Consider the following 26,629-nt stretch of genomic DNA (forward strand, 5'->3'; position numbering starts at 1 on the left):
TTAAGCAGGCCCCAGGCTCTGAGCTGTTGGCATAAAGCCTGACACGGTGTTTGAACTCACAAACTGTGAGATCATGACCTCAGATGAAGTCAGACACATAACTGACTGAGGCACCAAGGTGCTCCTATATGGTTTTATTATAGGAATTCCAGAATGGTTCAAACCTAGGAGAATTTTCAACATAATACATTAAGAGAAAATAAGAGAAAAACTACAAAAAAAATAAGACAAACTGTGAAAAATAGCTAAAAAGGACATTATGGGAACTACTAGCAAAATTAGAACATGAACTGTGGATTAGATAACTATATATATTATATATTGTATAGGTGTTCTGATTTTGATAACTGAACTGATTATATGTAAGAATGACTTGTTCTTAGAAAATATACACTAAAGTGTTTAGGGGTAAACGAACACAGCATCTTTACTGAGAGAGAGAGAGGGCAAGGGCAAAGGGAGAAAGACAAAGGATCCAAAACAGGATCTGTGCTGAGAGCAGAGAGGCTGATGTGAGGCTCAAACCCACAAACCACAAGATCATGACCTGAGCCAAAGTCGGAAGCTTAACTGACTGAGCCATCCAGAGGCCCCAATATCTACAACTTTTAAATTGTTAAAAAAAAAAAAAAAAAAAGATGCTGGGAGCAAAAGACATTAGGAGAGAATAATAAGACAAATGCAAAAATGTACTATTTTTGTAACTTTTCTGTAAACTACTAAAAAGCTACCAAAAGAAAAAAAAATCAGAAGGAAAGTAACTACTTAAATATCAAAAAAAACCACAACCCAACAGCAATGTATGGTGAAATGCAACAGCAAATGGTATACTAAATGGCACAATGGTGAAGGCACTTTCATCAAAATCAGACATAAGACAGGGATACTCAGTATAATTTTCTTACTCTATTACACTAGCTAATAATGTAATAAGATAAAATGAAATCATTTTATTGGAATCATTATATTGGAAAAGATAAAGACATCCACTTTTACTTTCAGATCATATGATTATATATCTTATCTACTTTGTTATCAGAAAACCTAAAAGACACTAATAATTATAAAAGCTGGATAAGAAGATTTGGTAAACCAATTAGATAATTGTATAGAAATCAATAGCTTTTTTTTACACTAGCCATAATCATTTAGAGTAAAAGTGATTTAGGGGTGCCTGGGTGGCTAGGTTGGTGGTTAAGCATCTGACTCTTGATTTCAGCTCAAGTCATGATCTCACAGTTCATGAGACTGAGCCCTGTGCACTGGGCTCTGTGCTGATAGTGAAGAGCCGTTTCGGGATTCCCTCTCTTGTCTCTCTCTGCCCCTCCTCCAGCTTGTGTGTGCTCTCTCTCAAAATCAAAAAGAAGTAAAAGTGACTTAAAAAGTCCCTTCAAGGGGCGTCTGGGTGGCGCAGTTGGTTAAGCGTCCGACTTCAGCCAGGTCACGATCTCGCGGTCCGTGAGTTCGAGCCCCGCGTCGGGCTCTGGGCTGAGGGCTCGGAGCCTGGAGCCTGTTTCCGATTCTGTGTCTCCCTCTCTCTCTGCCCCTCCCCCGTTCATGCTCTGTCTCTCTCTGTCCCAAAAATAAATAAAAAACGTTGAAAAAAAAAAAAAAAAAAAAAAAGTCCCTTCAAAATAGTAATAATACAATAATCAGAAATAAACTTAAATAGGGGTGCTAGGGTAGGAGACACTGGTTAAGCGTCTAACTCTTGACCTTGGCTCAGGTCATGATCTCATGGTTCGTGAGCTTGAGCCTCACATTGGGCTCTGTACTGACAGTGCAGACAGAGCCTGCTTGAAATTCTCTCTCCCTCTCTCTGCCCCTACCCCACTCCCGCTCTGTCAAAATAAACTTAAAAAAATTTTTTTTAAAGAAATAAACATAAACAAGTACAGAACCTAATGGAAAAAAATAATTAAAAGATTTTGTTGAAAAACATTAAAAAAAGAACAGAAACAAATATGGAAAGACATGTCCTATTTCTGGATAGGAATGATTATAAAAATGCCAATGCATACCAAATTAATATATAAATTAAATATAATTTCATCAAGACTAAGAGATTTGTGAGGAAGATATGGTTGAAATATTTTTTAAGTTCATATGGAAGAATAAATACTAATATAAGACTAGCTGAGAACATTTTTTGTAAGGAAACATAGTGAGAGGAGATTTGTTTTACCAATATTTAAATGAAAATATTTTGTTGTTGCTATAGAAACAAAATGGCGAATCTAGAAGAAGATCCAATTCAGTAGGTAGTCATTTATGCTGGCATAAATGACTTTCCACTGAAAGTAAAAATAATACATTTTAATATTCTATATTATTATAGAATATATATTACATACTCTATATATTCTATCATATATATCTATTTTTTTCTAGTTTATCTTTATTTTTGACAGAGAGAGACAGAGCACAAGCAGGGGAGGGGCAGAGAGAGAAGAGAGGGAGACACAGAATTTAAAGCAGGCTCCAGACTCTGAGTGGTCAGTACAGAGTCCGATGCGGGGCTTGAACCCACGAACTGCGAGATCATGACCTGTGCTGAAGTCGGACGCTTAACCGACTGAACCATCCAGGCGCCCCTATCATATATATCTATATATTATATACATAATACTCATATTCTCTATTATAAAAAGAAAAATTAATTACCAAAGGATTGAAGATTAAAATGTAAAAAAAAAAGTTAAGAAAAATATTTTAAGAAAATTTTTAGGTAATTATTTTAATAAATTTGAAGTAGAAGAAAGCCTGTCAAGTAGAAAATCTAAAAGCCATAAAAAAGACACTTTACTTCCTTGAAGCAACATCATAATGAGTATAATATGGCTGATAAAAATTATAAATCTGTAATTTCTAGTAGTCCCACCAGAAAGGAAGATTATTTAAATGTGTAACTAACCTGTTGTATTATTTGCCATATCATACATGTAGTGTCTCTCGAACCAGAAATCAAATGTATTCCACAATAATCTGTAGCTAAACAAGTAACAATATCTGTAAGAAAAAAGGAATTACAAAAAATGAAATGGCATGGTTTTGCTGGAAGAGAACTAAAAGGGCAATTTTAGTTCATGGTCAAACTATTACTAAATTGGTTGTTCTATCAGGAGAAATGTAGGAATGGCAATGGAAAAGCACTGGGGAAGAATAACACAGGAAACAAGCATTTCTAAACTCATGTAGAGAATCTTTCTTTGAGGTCACCCAGCTTTGAGAGTTAAGAGTACACACAGGGCAGGGAAATGTCCATCAGAGTCCTGCTAGTGGGTTAGGAGGCTTGAAATGGATCCCCAGGTAGTTTTGATAGGCCTCTCTGCTCTCTTACTCTCTCATCCCCATTTACCTTCTACTCCCATTAAGAACTGAAATCCTGTGGAATATATGCCCCTAATAAAAAAAGTACACATTACACTGCAAATTCACACAATATAAAATACATTTCTACTAAAAGGTAAAAACCTGAGCTAAGTGGCATCTCAGGAGCCACTGGTACAGAATTAGTAGCAGACTCCCATTTCCCTTTTGTAATAGGTTTATCAGGAGGAAATCTACACCATGTCTTATTCTTATACTAAAATGAACAGCCTAAGAAGTACCAGGTTAAACCACATTCAATAATTTACCTCTTTCATGCCTAACTATAACTAAGTAATAGGGAAGGTGATGTCTTCTTCAACAACGACAGATTTTTTTTTTAAGTTTTGTCTTAAAATTCTTACTTGTATCAACCAATTTTTTTAAAAAAGGCTTAGCCTAACATCTTTCAGATACTATGAAGCTGTATTTAATTTATATGGTATTTAGTATACCCCAAAACATTAAATACTCTTAAAGAAAGCATATAATGTTCATAACATTGCTCTATCAAAAAAAAGTTCACTCAGCTTCAAAGGTAAATATTAATGTTTTTTATAAGGAGGATGTACTACTTTTGTAGTTAGAAGACACAGGGAAACATTGCTTTTTTGGGAGAAAAAAGTTAACACTTACCCATGTGTCTAATATTGTGTGAGATAGTTTTGCCTTTTGTAAGTGACATCACTTGAATGCTATTATCCCAGTGTCCAGCACTGAAAAGCAACTTTGCATCATGTGATACTATGAATAGCTTAGAAGTTATTTCCAGCCCTGGAGCAAAAGGACCATTCATACTACGCTGAGTTCTGTAAACATAATTAAATATTAGACTTTTCCATAAAAGACCATTTACACCAATATCAACTATTTTTTAAATCTCTTTAAAAAAGAAATAAAAATAAATCTCAACTGTTCAATTGAAATGACCATTAGTGAATGATAAAGATTTTCAGAAAAAATTAATCTTATTCATATTTTTCATCAAATAAAAATATACATAATAATAATCTCAAGGGTTAAGCTAAAGAAGTTGAGACTGGTGAAGGTGTGAAAAAGATTTAAATCTTGTCTTTCAAAGCCAATTTAGTAAGATTGTCGATTCTGTAAAATGTAGTATCAAACTATTATATGTGCTGCCGAAGCGAGCACAGTAGTATCAAACTATTAAGCACAAGAAGGATATGACAGGATGAGGAAAGCTGGAAATCAACTCAAACCAGAAATCTACCTCATAAGCAGTTAAATGTGTATCAAACAATATTCATGAAGATAATTCTTCACTCAAACCAAAGCAAGCATGTTGGTTTTATCTGTTTCCCAGTGAACTAACTGTGAACTCAGTCAACCCAGATTTTGCAGAAAGATACAAAGAAGTGATTGCACTTTAGCATGCATACAGAGAATGAGGGCCAATTCTGACAGTTCAGCTCTAGAATTTTATTATTCAATATCAATATGCTGAAGGTATGCTTTGTGCCAAACACAAAGAGTACTAACACCTATGTGGGATAAGAAGGAAAAAAGACATTGCTCCTAATAAACAGCTCAAATAACTCTGAGTAAGGGAAACATCACTTTAACTTAAAATGTAACCTTTGGATACTTAACAAATTAAGGTAAATAATAAATTCTTCTTATATAAAACACATAAGGCTTATTTATAAACAACACTGTACAATAAAAATAAAATTAAGCCTCAAAATTATTGCTAATAATTTGTTTCCCTATGATATTATATAAGTTGTTTTATCCTTAAACCAGTATCAAGTCAGGAAGAGGGAAAGAACAAAAGAGAGAAGGAGAGAGGGAAGAAAATCTGGAGGTCTACTGTATTACTATCAAAATGACACCAATCAATCTAGTTGTTTTTCCTGGCAATAAGGTACCAGCTGCACCTGTTTTGCTTTAAATGTTCATTTACTTACTTTGGATTTGTCACAGTTTGATCTTTGATGAATGTAAAGTAATTAGAAATGTTTCTGTCATAAGGCAGCCATCCATGGGTTCCAACAACATAATTCATGCTTACTGTTATCTGGAAGAGAACATATGAAAACAAATATGAAATAAAAGATTAAAGAAAGCAGCACAGAATAACCAAATGCTCACATGATGTTAGCATTTATCATTTAGGGAGTAATGTGGGATTGTGTACTTAAAACACAAAATTCATTAGTCCTTTTTAAGATTTATTTTTAAGTAATCTCTGAACTCCACGTGGGGCTTGAAATCACAGCCCCAAGATCAAGAGTCACATGCTTTGCCAAATGAGCCAGCCAGGCATCCCTCATTAATTACATCTTAATTCTTAAAAAGAGTAGTCTTAATACTAATAAAGTCTTAAGTCTAATAAAGTCTTAAAATGGAAAAAGTCATTTCTTATTTTTATCTTTTATGTTATTGCAAGAAAAACTGTCCAATGAATCTTTCTTTAGTGAGAGAATTTTTGTCATTTCTCAAACTGTATTAGCATTTTAGTTGGCAGTCAGAAGAAATTAAGGGTCAAGTCTTACCATAAAAATACGACATATTATATATAATTTAGAACATAAATCAGAAGTACAATTTATGACAAATTGTTAAGAAGGTCTCTCATCTTAGTGACAGTAAGAGTGAACGTTGTTTTAAAAATGAAAAACTGGGGCGCCTGGGTGGCTCAGTCAGTTGAGCAGCCGACTTTGGCTCAGGTCATGATCTCGTGGTCCGTGAGTTCGAGCCCCGCGTCGGGCTCTGTGCTGACAGCTTGGAGCCTGGAGCCTGTTTCATATTCTGTGTCTCCCTCTCTCTGACCCTCCCCTGTTCATGCTCTGTCTCTCTCTGTCTCAAAAATGAATAAACATTAAAAAAACAAAAAATGAAAAATGAAAAACTTCCCCCCCCTTGATTATAAAACAGATTAAAAAAAAGATAACTTAAAGAAATGCAGGTATTAAAGGTGAAATCATAAGGATTCCACCATTGAAAAGCACTTTCATTTTCTTTTGTTTATCTTTCTAGATGTTTTTCCTAAACAAACACACAATATGCGTAATTAGAAAGATAAGTCTAATTCTGGAATCTCTACTGTTCACTATGCTATACTCTGTTTTTATAATTTGTACCTGACAAAATGAGAATAAGACATACCTAAGTTTGGTCCATGTGCCTGTCCCAGATCCAAGATCCTTTACTAGCTAGTTCTATGACTTCGAGCAAATTATCTTTCTTTTTTTAAGATTTATTTATTTTTGGGGTGCCTGGGTGGCTTAGTTGGTTGAGTGTCCAACTTCAGCTCAGGTCATGATCTCATGGTCTGTGGGTTCAAACCCTGTGTTGAGCTCTGTGCTGACAGCTCAGAGCTTGGAGCCTGCTTCCAATTCTGTGTCTCCCTCTCTCTCTGCCCCCCACCCCCCTGCTCATGTTCTCCCTCTCTCTCAAAAATAAACATTAAAACAAAAAGATTTATTTATATTTGAGAGAGCGAGCACAAATGGGAAGGGCCAGATAGAGAGGGACCGAAGACCCTAAGTGGGCTCTGTGCTGACAGCAGTGAGCCTGATGCAGGGCTTGAATTCACGAACCATGAGATCATGACCTCAACCAAAGTCTGATGCTCAACTGACTGAGCCACCCAGGTGCCCCTGAGCAAATCAGCTATGAATTGTAGTTTCTAAACTATAGGAAGGAAATAATAATGGTGCCCATCTAACAGGATTATTAGTGCCCATCTAACAGGATTAAATTACAAACTTCGTGTAAACTACTCACTAACATCTCCCCCATCTATACCTTCCTCAATTCTGTATTATTTCTCATTTTTATTACTTATACTGCCTTATGATATATTGTAATATCTAATAAGATGTTACATCCTATTTTTGTGGTATAAAATTTTCTGGTATTAGGACACCTGGATGGCTCAGTCAGTTGAACGTCTGATTTTGGCTCAGGTCATGATCTCACAGTCCATGAGTTTAAGCCCCGCATCGGGCTCTATGCTGTCAGCTCAGAGCCTGGAGCCTGCTTGGGATTCTGTATCTCCCTCTCTCTCTGCCCCTCCCCCAATCGTGCGCGTGCTCTCTCTCTCAAAAATGAATAAATGTGGAAAAAAAGATTAAAAAAATAAAAATAATAAAATGTTCTAGTATTTTCACATCAGAATTACAGTTAACTACTTGAACATTGCTATGAAACTAGAAGAAAACCACAAGAAAAACATCTGGAAAGACCACAAATACATGAAAGCTAAATAACATGCTACTAGGCAATGAATGAGTCAACCAGGAAATAAAAGAAGAAATTTAAAAAATACATGGAAACAACTGAAAATGAAAATACAACAGTCCAAAACCTCTGGGATCCAGCAAAAGTGGTCCTAAAAGGGAAGTACAAAGTAATACAGGCCTACCTCAAGAAGCAAGATCATTTATATAAATAATAAGAATCTAACCTTATACCTACAGGAGCTAGAAAAAGAACAGTAAATGAATCCTAAAGCAAGCAGAAGAGGTGAAATAATAGATTAGAGCAGAAATAAAAGATATAGAAACTAAAAAAACAATAGAACAGATCAATGAAAACAGGAGCTGGTTATTTGAAAAAATTAATTGATAAACCTGTAGTCATACTATTCAAAAAGAAAAGAGAAAGGACTCAAATAAATAAAATCACAAATGAGAGAGGAGAAATAACAACCAACATCACAGCAATACAAACAATTATAAGAGAATATTGTAAAAAACTATACCCCAACAAACTGGATGATCTGGAAGAAACAGATAAATTCCTAGAAACATATAAATTACCAAAACCGAAACAGGAAGAAACAGAAAATTTGAACAGGCCAATAACCAGCAAAGAAACTGAATCAGTAACAAAAATAACTCCCAACAAACAAAAAACTCATGACCAGATGGCTTCACAGGCAAATTCTACTAAATATTTAAAAAAGAGTTAATACCTATTCTTTTCAAACTATTCTAAAAAAACAGAAAAAGATGAACAACTTAATTTCATTCTATGAGGCCAGCATTATCCTAATCGCAAAACCAAATAAAGATACCATATAAAAGAGAAATATAGGCCAATATCCCTGATGAACATAGATGCAAAAGTTCTTTAAAAAATACTAGCAAACCAGATCCAACAGAACATTAAAAAAAAAAAAAAACATTCACCACAATCAAGCTGGATATTCTTGGGTTGCAAAGGTGGCTCAATATTCACAAATCAACCACCATGATACATCACATTAATAAAAGAAAGTAAAAGAACCATATGATCATTTCAATAGATGCAGGAAAAGCATTTGGCAAAGGACAACATCTATTTATGATAAAAATAAATGGAAAGATACTCCATGCTCATGGATTGGAAGAAAAAATATTTTTAAAAAGTCATACTACTCAAAGCAACCTACAATTTTAATGCAATCCCTATCAAAATGTCAACATCATGTTTTCACAGAACTAGAACAAATAATCCTCAAATTTTTATGGAAACACAAAAGAGAAAAGCAAAGCTGGAGTCATCACAATTCCAGACTTCAAGTTATATTACAAAGCTGTAGTAATCAAAATAGTATGGTACTGGTACAAAATAGACCCACAGATCAATAGAACAGAACAGAAAACCCAGAAATGAACCCACAACTATATGGTCAACTCATCTTTGATAATGCAGGAAAGAATATCCAATGGGAAGAAGAATATCTCTTCAGCAAATGGTATTGGGAAAACTGGACAGCTACATGCAAAAGAATAAAATGGGACTACCTTCTTATAGCATACACAAAAGTAAATTCAAAATGGGTTAAAGACTTAAATGTGAAACCTGAAACCATAAAAATCCCACAGGAGAACACAGACAATAACTTCTTTGACATTGGCCACAGCAACTTCTTTCTAGATATGTCTCCCGAGGCAAGGGGAACAAAAGCAAAAATAAATTATTGGGACTTTATCAAAATAAAAAGCTTCTGCACAGCAAAGGAAACAATCAATAAAACTAAAAGGCAACCTATGGAATGGGAGAAGATATTTGCCAAGAACATATCTCATAAAGGTTAGTATCCAAAATATATGAAGAACTTAATAAAATGGAACACTCAAAACACCAAATAAACCAATTAAAAAATGGGCAGAAGACATGAATAGACATTTTTCCAAAGAAGATACACAGATGGCCAACAGACACATGAAATGCTCAACATTACTTATCATCAGGGAAATGCAAATCAAAACTACAATGAATTATTACCTCACACTTGTCAGAATGGCTAAAATCAACAACACAAGAAACAAGAGGTGTTGGTGAAGATGTGGAAAAGGGGGACCCTCCTGCACTGTTGGTGGGAATGTAAACTGGTATGGCCACTCTGAAAACAGTATGAAGTTTCCTCAAAAAGATAAAAATAGGACTACCCTGCCATCCAGCAACCACACTACTAGGTATTTATCCAAAGAATACAAAAGTACTAACACAAAGGGATACAAGCACCCTGATGTTTATAGCAGCATTATCTACATACCATAACCAAATTATGGAAATAGCCTAACTGTCCATCAACTGATGAATGGATAATGATGGAATATTATTCAGCCATAAAAAAGAATGCAATCTTGCCATCTACAAAGACATGGATGGAGCTAGAGAGTATTATGCTAGGTGAAATAAGTCAGAGAAAGACAAATACCACATGATTTCACTCATATGTGGCATTTAAAAAACCAAAGAGCAAAGGGGGAGAAACAGATAGAGGGAGAGAGGCAAACCAAGAAACTATGGAGACCAAACTGATGGTTAGCAGAAGGGAGATGAGTGGGGAGATGAGTGAAATAGGTGATGGGGATTAAGGAGTATACTTATTGTGATGAGCACTGGGTGATGTACACAATACTATATTATACACCTGAAACTAGTAGTATACTGTATGTTAACTAACTGGAATTTAAATGAAAACTTAAACAAATTTTTTGACTCTAAAAATTGACCAAAAGCAAAAAATAAATCAAGACACATTGACAGAAAAAAAAGAAGTGTATTTACAGTTAACTACTTGAAATAAAAGCTGTGTATCTAGAAGATACATTTTTTATACTCAGTCAAAATAATTCCATAAAAATTGTCTTTATTATTTAAAAAGTCTTTAATTTTTTTTTATTTTCTCATTTTTTAAAAACGTCTATTTATTTTTATTTTTGAAGGGGAGAGAGAGACAGAGTGTGAGTGGGGGAGGGGCAGAGAGAAAGGGAGACACAGAATCTGAAGGGCTCCAACTCACGAGCCGTGAGATCACGACCTGAGAGATGAAGTTGGGACACTTAACTGACTGAGCCACCCAGATGCCCCATATTTTCTCAATTTTTTTGATGAGTTGTAATGTATACAGACATAGCAGTGAGAAAAAGCCATAAATCTACTTACCAGTAACTCAGGACTGCCTTGAGACATAAAAGAGCGAGACTGATTTTTGGGGACAATGGCCTTTATTAGTGGAATACCATCACTAATTCCCTATAAAATAAAAGACGGAGGCTTAGTGGCTGGTTCTGTTTATCTTTATTAGTTACAAGTTATTGAAAACTTCTATTTCTTTAAACAAGAATGAACCCGGTAATACAGCATTTTACTCTATCAAAACATATCATTTAATTAAAATGTAGGAAAGGAGAATCACTATGCTGTACTCTTGAAACTAATATAACAGTGTGTGTGAAATGTACTTTAATTCTTTAAAAAGGCTAAAAAATGTAGGAAAGGAATTATATACCATGTTTGGATGGCATACTTGAAACTTCTCAAACCCATCATTTTCTTGTATTCTACTACTTCACTGTGAAACAGATGCAGATTTCAAGGAGTATCAACCATTTAAACAGCCAGTGATTTAGAATCTTTCCTTTTCCCTTGCCATACTGGCATTAATATAAAGTAGAAAATACAGACCATATAAGAGTACATTGCTCAAATAAGTCAAATGAGACAACTGGTTATATTCTATAGAATTTCCTTTTGGGTTTAACTTTCAAAACACAGATCTATCCCATTAACTGAGGCAATCTCTGTAAGCCATAACAATAGGACGAGAAAATAAAGAGTTCTCAGAAAATTGGCATTTATCTTATATAACGTGAAATAGAACAATGATTTAAGTTTTGTGAGAGTAGTTCATAAATTATACCTAACATTTATTAGGTAAATTATAACTTAATATTATTGGGTATATACTATGTACCAGGTGCTATTCTAAGAGCCTCATATGAATAATCAATGATAAACTATAAAAAGTTAGTGCCTATCTTTTCTCTTTACTCTGTAGATCAAGAAAAGAACTTACATTTGAACAAGCATAAATGAAAATGGTGTCTGAAGAAAACTATTTATTAGGCCCTTGCTTTCACTGCTACCTGTTTTCTTCACCATTTTAACTAGGAAGAGATGACCTATAGAGACCTTTTTTCATATGAATGAGTGGGGAAATACCTTCCCCTATGGTGATGTAAAGGGATTAACAAATTATTAGTACCCAAGGATATTTCTTGTGTTTTTTATCCTGCTCCAGATACTGGTCCCGAGGATAGCTACCCTGTGACACAGTAGGTACAGAGAGGGACAGATGTCACTGCAGTTGCAAATGGAACTTGGAATGTATTATTCTATAAAAACAAAGTTGCAAATGATTAGACATGGTGAAATCATTTTATCACCATTGCATAATAAATATAGTATTACATGTCCATCAGATTATGGGATAAAGAGGGTTTTATGGGTTGCCCTATGTGCAGTGGAGAGTTAACACAGAAGGATTGAGACAGCTCTTTTTAATTTTTTTTATTTTTTTAAATGTTTGTTTATTTTTGAGAGAGAGTGAGAGAGACAGAGCGCTAGTGGGGGAGAGGCAGAGAAAGAGGGAGACACAGAATCTGAAGTAGGTTCCAGGCTCCAAGCTGTCAGCACAGAGCCTGATGCAGGGCTCAAACTCACGAACCTGAGCCAGAGTTGGACACTTTGACTGAGCCACCCAGGCATCCTGAGATAGCTCTCCTTAGAAAGGCCTTCTTGTAAGGTTGGCCCTTGGCTGGTATCTGGGAACTTGGTGGGCAGAGTTCCTTACACTGATATAAGACTTGTCTTCAATGATAAAAGTGGCTCATTATTTCTAGATTATTTGTGCAAACAATATGGCTTGTGCTGAAGATGCGCTTTTGTACTTGGGGTCTAGAATTTTAGCATGTGCTAAGCAGAGGTTGCTCATGTTACCAGCCTCCAATAAAAACCCTGGGTGTTGGGGTGCCTGGCTGGTTAAGTTGGTAGAACATGTGACTCTTTATCTCACAGTTGTCAGTTCTAGTCCCTCAATGGGTGTAGAGATTACTTAAAAATAAAGTCTAAAACAAAACAGAACAAAACACAACACCTGCCCTGGGTGGTGAGTCTTTAATGAGCTTTCCTGGTAGACAAATTTGTTTTCACATTTCATTACCAGTAGAATTAAGCACATCTTATGTGACTCCACTGGGATAGGATTAATTCTTGGATGCTTGTACCTGTTTTCCCCTGCACTCCACCCGATGTGCCTTTGCCCTTTGTTGATGTTGTTTTGTATCCTTTCACTGTAATAAATTTTAGCTGTGAGTATAATAATAGGTTGAATCCTGTGAGTCTTTCTAGCAAATCACCAAACCTAAGGGTGGTCTTGGGGACCCAGAACACATCTGGGAATTAGTCATCATCTTTTTTTTTTTTTTTTTTACTAAGCTCTTTGCCCAACGTGGGACCTGAACTCATGACCCCAAGATCAAGAGTCCCATGCCCCACCAAGTGAGCCAGCCAGGTGCCCCAAATTAGTCATCATTTCTAAGTACTGTTTCTATTTATGCTGAATTTCAGGCAACTGACTTAGATACTTTGGGAAAACAACTGATTCTGGGGAGTTTGTATTATTAAACACTAAAAAACTATCTCATTAAACATGAATTTTTTTTTTTAATTTTTTTTTCAACGTTTTTTATTTATTTTTGGGACAGAGAGAGACAGAGCATGAACGGGGGAGGGGCAGAGAGAGAGGGAGACACAGAATCGGAAACAGGCTCCAGGCTCCGAGCCATCAGCCCAGAGCCTGACGCGGGGCTCGAACTCACGGACCGCGAGATCGTGACCTGGCTGAAGTCGGACGCTTAACCGACTGCGCCACCCAGGCGCCCCTCATTAAACATGAATTTAAGAAAGGAGTGACAAAGATTAATTAAGAAGTGCTTTCACAGACATGTGAAAACATTTACGTTAAAATACCATAGAGCTTACTACAACATTGTTCATTTGAGTAAAAGTCAGTTTAAAGCTAACTATAACAAACTTAAAATTTTTTTATACCAAATTATCAAAAAATTCTTTAAAGACTTCCCATGGTACTGAACCTAAGAAACACATTATAATGATGCTCTAGTGCAGGGTTTGACAAACTAGGCCTATGGTTGAAGTCCTGCCTACCACATGTTTTATAGGTTGTAAGTTGAGAATGGTTTTTAATTTTTACTTTTTTTTTTTTTTAATGTTTATTCATTTTTGAGAGACAGAGAGAGACAGGGCATGAGCGGGAAAGGGGCAGAGAGAGGGAGACACAGAATCTGAAACAGGCTCCAGGCTCTGAGCTCTCAGCACAGAGCCTGATGCGGGGCTCGAACTCACGCACCGTGAGATCACGACCTGAGCTGAAGTCAGATGCTTAACCGACTGAGCCACCCAGGTGCCCCAATTTTTAAATGGTTATATTTTAAGTGGTAATTATGTACCTACATAATATTCTTGATTTTGACTCTGGATTACAAAGTCCAAAAGTATTTACTATCTGGTTAAATTAAGAAAAGTTTACCAAACTCTACTGTATTGCATGAGTTACTGCTTGTTCCACACATCTCCAAGCTATTCTTTTTTTCCCCCCAAACTATTCTTAATAACATTTTTTTGAGAGAGAGAGAGAGAGAGAGGGAGAGAGAGAGAGAAGAGAAGAGATGCATGCGTGGGGGAGGAGCAGAAGAAGAGGGACAGAGAGAATCCCAAGCAGGATCCCTGCCCAACACAGAGCCAGACATGAGGCTTGCTCTCACAACTGTGAGATCATAACTTGAGCTGAAATCAAGGATTGGATGCTTAACTGACTGAGCCACCCAGGCACCCCTTCTTAATAACATTTCATTATCATTTTTTCTTCTTGCCAAGAGTTAACATTATCTGTCCTAACCAAATTCATAGGTATAAATGCATTCATATTCTGAACCATGGTAAGTAATTCAACATGTATAAACATTTGAATTTAAAGCACTCTTTCAATTATAGCATTAACTACCTTGTTTATTTCATTATTCCTTCTGATATTAGCAATTAACAATTTGACTTACTGGGCCATATTTTATAAATATGCAGACACTGTAATTAAGAGTTATTTCACACACCCTCTACCTATCATCTCAGCTGTCATAAAAAGGAATTTAAATCAAATTATTTATTCTTCCTTGTCAAGAAAATGTAAAATAAAAGAAAGCTAAGAGAAACATTTCACACTACCACTCAGCGGCAAACAAAACTCCCAATAAGATTGTTTTAAAAATCCTGGATGCCTAGGAGGTTCAGTTGGTTAAGCATCTGACTCTTGATTTCAGCTCAGGTCATAATCTCATGGTTTGTTGAGTTTGAGCCCCGCATCAGGCTCTGAACTGATGGTGCAAAGCCTGCTTGGGATTCTCTCTCTCTCTCTCTCTCTCTCTCAAAATAAATATATTTAAAAAAATAATCAATAAAGAAAAAATTGTTTTAAAAATCCAAGAACATATTATTGCAACATTATTTATGACTTTGGACTAAATATTTATGATGCCCCTCCCTATAGAGAATAAAAGGAGCATTGAGGTGTACAGAATTCAAGGAGAAAATGCTTTGATATTACCAAGTTTATATTACCTCTATAAAAAATGACTTGAGTTCGGAGAGGTGCTGAAATAGGTTCAGGGTTGAAGTGTCTGTTTTGGCCTGCTTCTGCACTGCTTCCTCTGCTGACAACCTAGGAGGATGTGGTTCCTTCAAAATAATTTTAAGAAAAATAATTCCGTAATTATATTAAGACATATCTTACTGTATTCTTTCATACATACTGGGCTCTAGTTACAACAGATTATATACCATGCACTGTTGACAATTCTAGGCCATTGTTCAGAGTAATCCCCTCAGCAGAATTCCTACTCTTTTCATTTCTAAAGAAACCCTACTTCTACTTTAAAGTTTTTCTTACTGATGTCTATCTTGAATTTCTAAGCCAGAATTAATTATTCTCTTTGATTATCTTCACCAGCATATTACTTTGTTTAGTATTTTATTTGTTACTTATTTCTAATTTGGATTACATACTTGTTTATGGTCTATCTCTTCCAACTAGGCAATAGGTATCTATCTTTTTTTTAATTTTAAGATTTTATTTTTTAAAATAATCTCTACACTTAATGTGGGGCTCAAACTCACAATAGCAAAATTAAGAGTTGCATGCTATACTGACTGAGCCAGCCAGGTGCCCCTAGGCAACAGGTATCTTTAAAAAAATTTTTATTTTTATTTTTATTTTATTTATTTTTAAGAGACAGAGAGAGAACCAGCAGGGAGGAGTCGGGGCGGGGAGTGGATAGATCTGAAGCAGGCTCTGTGCTGCCAGCAGAGTCTGATGAAGGACCCAAACTCATGAGCCGTGAGATCCTGACTGAGCTGAAGTCAGACACTTAGTCAAATGAGCCGTCCAGGTGCCCCAGCAGTAGGCATCTTAAAGTCAGAAAACAAGTCTTACTCATTTTTGGATTTTCGATACCTGTTATATTGAGTATGACAGAGGCTTAATAAGTATTTGGTAAAATTAAATGAATTGCTCAGAAGTCAAAATTTACATGAGTGAATCCTTATTTCCTGAAATAAGATAGAAATGTCAATACTATCAGAATCCTATTATACATATTGCTGCATTTGTTTTCAAATAAATTATTCTTCCTTAACTTTAATGTCAGAGACATAGAACAGTGTTACCTTTATAAATAAGAAGTAAACGGCAAATCAAATTAACATGCAAAAGGCATAGTTAAAATGCAGAACAGAATTCCATCTATAGGGGATTTTTCTATCTCCATCACAAAATATTCAATTATAGAAAATAGTATGACAGCTATAAGTCATATTCAATAGTACCCAATTAGCTCTCAATCCATATATTAGTCACTTTATTATTAAAAAAATGTTTTTAATGTTTATTTTGATAGAGACAGTGCAAGTGGGGGAGGGATAGAAAGAGGGGGAAGAAAGAGAGAATCCCAAGCAGGTCCTGCACCTTCAGCACAGAGCCCAATGCAGGGCTCGAACTCAAAAAACACAAGATCATGCATGAACTGAGCCAAAATCAAGAGACAGATGCTTAACTGACTGAGCCACCCAGGCATTTCTTATTCACTTTATTTTAAATCAAAGGCTGACTTCTCTGTCATTTTTTATGGTAATAAAAACTAATTAGCACTTGTTTTATAAAAAAAAGAAAAGTACAGCCAGTACAAATATAATATGGAATCTATTTCAAAACTTAAGTGTTCTATTGTCTTCTGTTCCTTTTGCACAGCAGATAGGGATAAAGCACTGATTTTAAATATGACTATTTTGTAAAAAACCCATGTTGGAGGCTTTAAATAAACTCTAAGGAATAGTAGTAATTACAAAGCTAGGTGTGATAACTGACTTAACAGAAGTACAAAAGATCTATAAGCCAGAGTTTAGATCCACTCTTGCTATAACAGCTGTGGAGATTTCAATTCACAAATATTTGCTGCACACATACTATATGCAAGAAAGATATAAAATGATTAAGAAAAGGTTGCTGCCTGTAACATAGTTATAATAAAGTGAGGCAAATGCATAAATATAAAACTAAGGCAGAAAATGTCATAATTAGGATATATATAATAGCCCATAGAACACGGAAAGTGATGTAGTTCAATAAGGGGGATTATGGCTAATATTCAGAGGAGACATGGCATGGTAGAAAGGCTTTTGAGTTAGCTAGTCATGCATCCAAATCCTGCTCCAGTCACATTTTAGTCATGTAAACACAATAAAATGATTGGCTTCCTGAGTAAATATAACTCCTCTGTGACTTAAGAGTTATTGGCTATATACGTGGATTTTGACTACAATATTTTGTTATTTCAAAATAGGAACATTTAAATCTATTTATTTTTTAATAATATAATGACAGTATAATTTTTGTCAAATTCTGAGATAAAGCGTTAAATCATTAAAATACTTAAAAACACCAGTAATACTGCTCCTCAGCAATTAAAATTCTAGACTTCTGATGCAATCAATAACTTTTATGATTTACCTTTAACAGTTGACAAGGTGTTTGCCCAAAATTATTAATCATCCCTTCTAAGGCTTTTCTTTCCTTTTCATCTGTTAAGGCATCTAGATCCACAGCTCCTAAAACAAGGAAAAGTCAACTCACTACAGAGTGAAAACAAATCAGCAGGACACACAACTGATAAATATACTGGGACTGATCAGTATATTTTCAATAAAATATTATTCCGTTCTTCAATTTATAAGAATATTGTGAGAGGTCACTTAAAAAAAAAAACAGCGAAACTTCAAACATTAAATATGTATAAAAATAAGTACCATCTATTATTCTCCAACAAAAAAAAAAGTGGGGGGCGGGTAGCAACTGGGTAGCTCAATAGTTTGAGTGTCCAACTCTTGATTTCTGCTCAGGTCATGATCCCAGGGTCATGGGATCAAGGCCTGCTCTGGACTCCACACTCAGTGTGGAGCCTGCTCCAGATGATTCCCTCTCTCTCTCTCCCACTCGTGCTCTCTCTTAAAAAACAAAAAATTCCATCCATTATTTAGAACAAAATGTTTCAAACAAAAGTTAACTGGAAGTCCATAAAAATTTCTCTTGGAAAAGTACAAATTATTCACGGTATACTTAATTGTTTTCTTCATGATAATCAAGCTGAAACAAATGTAATAATCACGCAAAATACTACTATAAATTACCATTTATCTAACAAATACTAGGAAAGGTAACATTCTGGTTAACTGATTATACCCAGCCATACTTGATATGGTTAGTAATTGGCCAAACTAGGTAAGTCTGATTTCAAATCAAGCCTATGCTCATAACCAAAATGGATACTACCTCCCTACAAAACTATTATCAAATGAATATGGCAAAGCAAGAGCATGCTTGTTTATTTACCAAAAGGCATATGGACTCTGCTCATATTTATATAACTTCATACTATTCACAATCTTTAGAACTATTAGGATTAGATCTACTGAATGATTAAAAAAGAAAACAAACTACTTTTTTTTTTAATGTTTATTTTTGGAAGAGAATGAGAGAGAAAGCATGAGTGGGAGAGGCGCTGAGACAAGGGAGAGAGAGGATCTGAGGCAGGCTCTGTGCTGACAGCAGGGAGTCCAATGCCAGGCTCAAACTCATGAACGAACAGTGAGATCATGACCTAAAGCTGAAGTCAAATACTTAACTGACTGAGCCACCCAGTCGCCCTGAAAACACTATTTCAAAGCCTTCAGAAAATGTTCTTCATCTTGAGCTAAACACTGGAATGATGTCATCTTACTATTATTTGAAGACTTTGTTATTTATAATACTAACGGTCTTCTTTCAAAGTCTGCTAACAATTCAACACTAAATACTTATTGTAGGACCTGACTGAATAGGACACATATGGTCAGAGATCAAAAACTTTTATGACACCAATAACTGACATTTACAATCAGATTTTCCATACATACTGTTTTTTTTTTTAATCCCCTTTATCTATTTCACCCCTCCCTGCACCTACCTCCCTGCTTTGGCAACCACCAGTTTGTTCTTTGTATTTAGAGTCTTTTTGTCTTTTTTTCTTTGTTCATTTGTTTTCTCTCTTGTGCTTTTTAAAAAAATTTTTTTTAATGTTTGTTTATTTTTAAGAGAGACAGACACAATGCAAGTGGGTTAGGGGCAGAGAGAGAGGGAGACACAGAATCCAAAGCAGGCTCCAGGCTCCAAGCCGTCAGCACAGAGCCCAAAAGTGGGGCTCGAACTCATGAGCTATGACATCATGACCTGAGCCAAAGTCAGACGCCCAACTGACTGAGCCACCCAGGCGCCCTAAGACATGTGCACTTCTTAATCCCATCACCTATTTCACCCGTTCCCCCACACACCTCCCCTCTGGTAACTATGTTTGTTCTCTATAGTTAAGAGTATGTATCTTGGTTTGCCTCTCACTTCGCTTGTGTTGTTTCTTAAATTCGACATGAATGAAATCATGGTGTTTATCTTTCTCTGATTGGCTTATTTCACTTAGCATTACATTCTCTAGGTCCATCCATATTGTTACAAATGGCAAGATTTCATTTTTATGGCTGAGTAATATACCATATAGTACATATACAGTACATATAAAAATATATACATCTTCTTTATCCATTCATCTATCAATGAACACCAGTTGCTTCCATATCTTGGCTATTATAAATGATGCTACCATAAACATAGGGGTGCACAGATATTTTCAAATTAGTATTTTTCTATTCTTTGGGTAAATATCCACTAGTGGAATTACTGGATCAAAGGGTACTTCTATTTTTAATTTTTTGAAGAACTTCCATACTATTTTTCACAGTGGCTGCACTTGTCTGCATTCCCACCAACAGTGAACAAGGGTTCCTTTTTCTCTACATCTAACATGTTATTTATATATTTTTGAATATGAAATTTATTGTCAAATTGGTTTCCATACCACACCAAGTGCTCATCCCAACAGGTGCCCTCCTCAATGCCCATCACCCACTTTCCCCTTTCTCCCATCCCCCATCAACCCTCAGTTTATTCTCAGTATTTAAGGGTCTCTTATGGTTTGCCTCCCTCACTCTCTAACTTTTTTTCCCCCTCCCCTTCCTCATGATCTTCTGTAAAGTCTCTCAGGATACACATATGAGTGAAAACATATGGTATCTGTCTTTCTCTGCCTGACTTATTTCACTTAGCATAACATTCTCCAGTTCCATCCACGTTGCTACAAAAGGGCATATTTCATTTTTACTCATTGCCAAGTAGTATTCCATTGTACATACAAACTACAACTTCTTTATCCATTCATCAGTTGATGGATATTTAGGCTCTTTCCATAATTTGGCTATTGTTGGAAGTGCTGCTATAAACATTGAGGTATAAGTGTCCCTATGCATCAGCACTCCTGTACCGCTCGGGTAAATTCTTACCAGTGCTATTTCTGGGTCACAGGGTAGATCTATTTTTAATTTTTTGAGGAACCTCCACACTGTTTTCCGGAGTGACTGTACCAGTTTGCATTCCCATCAACAGTGAAAGAGGGTTCCCGTTTCTCCGCATCCTCGCCAGCATCTATAGTCTCCTGATTTGTTCATTTTAGCCACTCTGACCCGCGTGAGGTGGTATCTCAGTGTGGTTTTGATTTGTATTTCCCTGATGAGAAGTGACGTTGAGCATCTTTTCATGTGCCTGTTGGCCATCTGGATGTCTTCTTTAGAGAAGTGTCTATTCATATCTTCTGCCCATTTCTTCACTGGATTGTTTTTCGGGTGTGGAGTTTGGTGAGTTCTTCATAGATTTTGGATACTAGCCTTTTCTGATATGTCATTTGCAAATATCTTTTCCCATTCTGTTGGTTGCCTTTTAGTTTTGTTGATTGTTTCCTTTGCAGTGCAGAAGCTTTTTATCTTCATGAGGTCCCAATAGTTCATTTTTGCTTTTAATTCCCTTGCCTTTGGAGATGTGTCAAGTACGAAATTGCTGTGGCTGAGGTCAGAGAGGTTTTTTTTCCACTTTCTCCTCTAGGGTTTTGATGGTTTCCTGTCTCACATTTAGGTCCTTCATCCATTTTGAGTTTATCTTTGTGAATGGTGTAAGAAAGTGGTCTCATATCATTCTTCTACATGTTGCTGTCCAGTTCTCCTAGCACCATTTGTTAAAGAGACTGTCTTTTTTCCATTGGCTCTTCTTTCCTGCTTTGTCAAAGATTAGTTGGCCATACGTTTGTGGGTCCAATTCTGAAGTCTCTATTCTATTCCATTGGTCTATGTGTCTGTTTTTGTGCCAATACCTTGCTGTCTTGATGATGACAGCTTTGTAGTAGAGGCTAAAGTCTGGGATTGTGATGCCTCCCGCTTTGGTCTTCTTCTTTGATATTACTTTGGCTATTCGGGGTCTTTTGTGGTTCCATATGAATTTTAGGAGTGCTTGTTCTAGCTTTGAGAAGAATGATGGTGCAATTTTGACTGGGATTGCATTGAATATGTAGACGGCTTTGGGTAGTATTGGCATTTTAGCAATATTTATTCTTCCAATCCATGAGCATGGAATGTTTTTCCATTTCTTTGCATCTTCTTCAATTTCCCTCATAAGCTTTCTATAGTTTGCAGCATACAGATATTTTACATCTTTGGTTAGGTTTATTCCTAGGTATTTTATGATTCTTGGTGCAATTGTAAATGGGATCAGTTTATTTGTCTTTCTGTTACTTCATTATTAGTGTATAAGAATGCAACTGATTTCTGTACACTGATTTTGTATCCTGCGACTTTGCTGAATTCGTGTATCAGTTCTAGTGGACTTTGGTTGGAGTCTACCGCAATTTCCATGTATAATATGTCATCTGCAAAAAGTGAAAGCTTGACTTCATCTTTGCCAATATTGATGCCTTTTGATTTCCTTTTGTTGTCTGCTGATTCTAGAATTTCCAACACTATGTTAAACAACAGCAGTGAGAGTGGACATCCCTGTCATGTTCCTGATCTCAGGGGGAAAGCTCTGTTTTTCCCCATTGAGGATGATATTAGCTGTAGGCTTTTCATAAATGGCTTTTACGATGTTTAAGTATGTTCCTTCTATCCCGACTTTCTCGACGGTTTTCATTAAGAAAGGATGCTGAATTTTGCCAAATGTTTTTTCCACATCGATTGACAGGATCATATGGTTCTTCTCTTTTCTTTTATTAATGTGATGTATCACATTGACTGATTTGTGAATACTGAACCAGCCCTGCACCCCAGGAATGAATGCCACTTGACCACGGTGAATAATTCTCTTTATATACTGTTGGATTCGATTTGCTAGTATCTTGTTGAGAATTTTTGCATCCATATTCATCAGGGATATTGGCCTGTAGTTTTCTTTTTCTGCTGGGTGTCTGTCTGGTTTAGGAATCAAAGTAATACTGGTTTCATAGAATGAGTCTGGAAGTTTTCCTTCCCTTTCTATTTTTTGGAAAAGCTTGAGAAGGATAGGTATTATCTCTGCTTTAAATGTCTGGTAGAATTCCCCTGGGAAGCCATCTGATCCTGGACTCTTATTTATTGGGAGATTTATTTTTTTTATTTTTTAATATACGAAATTTATTGTCAAATTGGTTTCTATACAACACCCAGTGATCATCCCAAAAAATGCCCTCTTCAATGGCCATCACCTACCCTCCCCTTCCTCCCACCCCCCATCAACCCTCAGTTTGTTCTCAGTTTTTAAGAGTCTCTTATGCGTTGGCTCTCTCCCACTTTAACCTCTTTTTTTTTTTTTTTTCCTTCCCCGCCCCCATGGGTTTCTGTTATATACACAATGTTGGGAGATTTTTGATAACTGATTCAATTTCTTCACTGGTTATGGGTCTGTTCAAGTTTTCTATTTCTTCTTGTTTGAGTTTTGGAAGTGCATGGGTGCTTAGGAATTCGTCCATTTCCTCCAGGTTGTCCAGTTTGTTGGCATACAATATTTCATAGTATTCCCTGATAATTGCTTGTATTTCTGAGGGATTGGCTGTAATAATTCCATTTTCATTCATGATTTTATCTATTTGGGTCATCTCTCTTTTCTTTTTGAGAAGCCTGGCTAGAGGTTTATCAATTTTGTTTACTTTTTCAAAAAAACCAGCTCTTGGTTTCATTGATCTGCTCTACAGTTTTTTTAGATTCTATATTGTTTATTTCTGCTCTGATCTTTATTATTTCTCTTCTTCTGCTGGGTTTGGGGTGTCTTTGCTGTTCTGTTTCTATTTCCTTTAGGTGTGCCATTAGATACTGTATTTGGGATTTTTCTTGTTTCTTGAGATAGGCCTGGATTGCAATGTATTTTCCTCTCAGGACTGCCTTTGCTGCATCCCAAAGCGTTTGGATTGTTGTATTTTCATTTGTTTCCATGTATTTTTTAATTTCTTCTCTAATTGCCTGGTTGACCCATTCATTCTTTAGTAGGGTGTTCTTTAAAAGCATGGAGGTTTTCCAGACTTTTTCCTGTGGTTGATTTCAAGCTTCATAGCATTGTGGTCTGAAAGTATGCATGGTATGATCTCAATTCTTTTACACTTATGAAGGGCTGTTTTGTGACCCACTATGTGATCTATCTTGGAGAATGTTCCATGTGCACTTGAGAAGAAAGTATATTCTGTTTCTTTGGGATGCAGAGTCCTAAATATATCTGTCAAATCCATCTGATCCAATGTATCATTCAGGGCCCTTGTTTCTTTATTGATCCTGTGTCTAGATGATCTATCCATTGCTGTAAGTGGAGTATTAACGTCCCCTGCAATCACCACATTCTTATCAATAAGGTTACTTATGTTTGTGATTGTTTTATATATTTGGGGGCTCCCATATTCAGCGCATAGACATTTATAATTGTTAGCTCTTCATATGGATAGACCCTGTAATTATTATATAATGCCCTTCTTCATCTCTTGTTATAGCTTTTAATTTAAAGTCTACTTTGTCTGATATAAGTATGACTACTCCAGCTTTCTTTTGACTTCTAGTAGCATGATAGATAGTTCTCCATCCCCTCACTTTCAATCTGAAGGTGTCCTCAGGTCTAAAATGAGTTTCTTGTAGACAGCAAATAGATGGGTCTTGTTTTTTTATTCATTTTGATACCCTATGTCTTTTGGTTGGAGCATTTAGTCCACTTATATTCAGTGTTATTATTGAAAGATATGGGTTTAGAGTCATTGTGATGTCTGTAGATTTCATGCTTGTAGTGATGTCTCTGGTACTTTGTGGTCCTTGCAACATTTCACTCACAGAGTCCCCCTTAGGATCTCCTCTAGGACTGGGTTAGTGGTGATGATTCCTTCAGTTTCTGTTTGTTTGGGAAAACCTTTATATCTCCTTCTATTCTGCATGACAGACTTGCTGGATAAAGGATTCTCGGCTGCATATTTTTTTTTCTGTTCATTACATTGAAGATTTCCTGCCATTCCTTTCTGGCCTGCCAAGTTTCAGTAGATAGGTCTGGTACTACTCTTATGTGTCTACCTTTGTAAGTTAGGATCTGATTATCCCTAGCTGCTTTCAGAATTTTCTCTTTATCCTTGTATTTTGCCAGTTTCACTATGATATGTCTTGCAAAAGATTGATTCAAGTTACATCTGAAGGGAGTTCTCCGTGCCTCTTGGATTTCAGTGCCTTTTTCCTTCCCCAGATCAGGGAAGTTCTCAGCTATGATTTGTTCAACTATACCTTCAGCCCCTTTCTCTCCCTCTTCTTCTTCTGGAATTCCTATGATATGGATATTATTCCATTTCATTGCATCACTTAGTTCTCTAATTCTCCCCTCATATCCTGGATTTTTTAAATCTTTTTCTCAGCTTCCTCTTTTTCCATAATTTTATCTTCTAATTCACCTGTTCTCTTCCTCTTCAATCTAGCTATGGCCGCCTCCATTTTATTTTGCACCCTATTTATAGCATTTTTTAGTTCCTCATGACTATTTTTTAGTCTCTTGCTCTCTGTAGCATTAGATTCTCTGTTCTCTACGCTTTTTTCAAGCCCAGCGTTAATTTTATGACTATTATTCTAAATTCTTGTTGTGTTATATTGCTTAAATCAGTTTTGATCAATTCGTTAGCTGTCACTACTTCCTGGAGTTTCTTTTGAGGAGAGTTCTTCCGTTTCGTCATTTTGGGTAGTCCCTGGGGTGGCGTGGAACTGCAGGGCACTTCCCCTGTACTATCTGGAGAAACTTATGTTGGTGGGCGGGGCCGCAGTCAGACCTGATGTCTGCCCCCAGCCCTCTGCCGGGACCACAGTCAGACTGGTGTGTACCTTATCTTCCCCTCTCCCAGGGGCAGGACTCACTGTGGAGTGCTGTGGTCCCTGTCTGGGCTGCTTGCACACTGCCAGGGTTGTGGTGCTGCTTTGATGGGATCTGGCCAAAGGCATATTAGATGGGGTGGATCTTGAAGGTGCACAGGGGTGGGAGGGGCAGGCTTAGCTAGCCTTGCTGTGGGAGGGGCCCTGCAGCACCAGGAGGGAGCCAGGTCCGTGGGAGGGATGGACCCACAGAATCAGTGTTGAGGGTTTGCGCAGTACAAGCAAGTTCGGTGAGAGGAACTGGTTCCCTTTGGAATTTCAGCTGGGGGATGGGAAAGGGAAATGGCGCTTCCCAGCACCTTTGTTCCCCCTACAGAGCTCTGTCATTCAGGGTACAACAACTCTCTCTCCCTGCTCTCCGAGAGCAGAGCTATTGACTTTTAACATTCCAGATGTTAAGTCCCGCTGGCTGTCAGAACTCACGGAGTCCGGCCCTTCCACTTTTGCAAGCCAGACTTCGGGGGCTTTGTCTTGCCTGGTGGGCTGTCCCTCTACCGTCCTGGCTCCCTCCTACCAGTCCGTGTAGCACACACTGCCTCTTTGCCCTTCTTCCGTGGGCCTCTTATCTATGCTTGGCTCTGGAGAGTCTGTTCTGCTAGCCTTCTGGTGGTCTTCTGGGTTATTTAGACAGATGTGGGTAGAATCTAAGCGATCAGCAGGACAAGGTGAGCCCAGAGTCCTCCTACACCACCATCTTCCCAGCTATCCTTATGTTTTTTTATTTTAGTCATTCTGACAGGTGTAAGGCGATATCTCATTGTGGTTTTGATTTGTATTCCCCTGATGATGAGTGATGCTGAGCATCTTTTCATGTGTCTGTTGGCTATCTGTATGTTGTCTTTGGAAACAGGTCTGTTCAGGTCCTCTGCCCATTGTAAAAATGGGATTATTTGTTTTTTGGTGTTGAGTTGTATAAATTTTTTTTTCAATTTTATTTGAGAGACAGAATGTGCACACAAGCAAACAAGCAGGGGAAGGGGAGAGAGAATACCAAGTAGCTCCATGCCCAGTGTGAAGACCTACATGGGGCTTGATCCCATGACTGGCAGATCACAACTTGAGCCAATAT

At 36.7% G+C, this 26,629-nt stretch overlaps 1 protein-coding gene across 3 annotated transcripts in view; it reads right to left on the minus strand.

Moving 5' to 3' along the window:
• NBEAL1 (neurobeachin like 1) overlaps positions 1 to 26,629 on the minus strand; it is a 187,267-nt gene that overhangs the window by 13,520 nt on the left and 147,118 nt on the right. For all 3 annotated transcript variants that reach the window (XM_058708591.1, XM_058708582.1, XM_058708601.1), the window contains 6 exons: positions 17,753 to 17,850; positions 15,310 to 15,426; positions 10,777 to 10,866; positions 5,298 to 5,407; positions 4,006 to 4,178; positions 2,915 to 3,009 (listed from right to left, as the gene is read on the minus strand). In XM_058708591.1, coding sequence (XP_058564574.1) covers positions 2,915 to 3,009; positions 4,006 to 4,178; positions 5,298 to 5,407; positions 10,777 to 10,866; positions 15,310 to 15,426; positions 17,753 to 17,850 — 683 coding nt within the window. The remainder of the gene's footprint in view (positions 1 to 2,914; positions 3,010 to 4,005; positions 4,179 to 5,297; positions 5,408 to 10,776; positions 10,867 to 15,309; positions 15,427 to 17,752; positions 17,851 to 26,629) is intronic.

This window comes from Neofelis nebulosa, chromosome 2, assembly GCF_028018385.1.
Source record: "Neofelis nebulosa isolate mNeoNeb1 chromosome 2, mNeoNeb1.pri, whole genome shotgun sequence".
Taxonomy (NCBI): domain Eukaryota; kingdom Metazoa; phylum Chordata; class Mammalia; order Carnivora; family Felidae; genus Neofelis; species Neofelis nebulosa.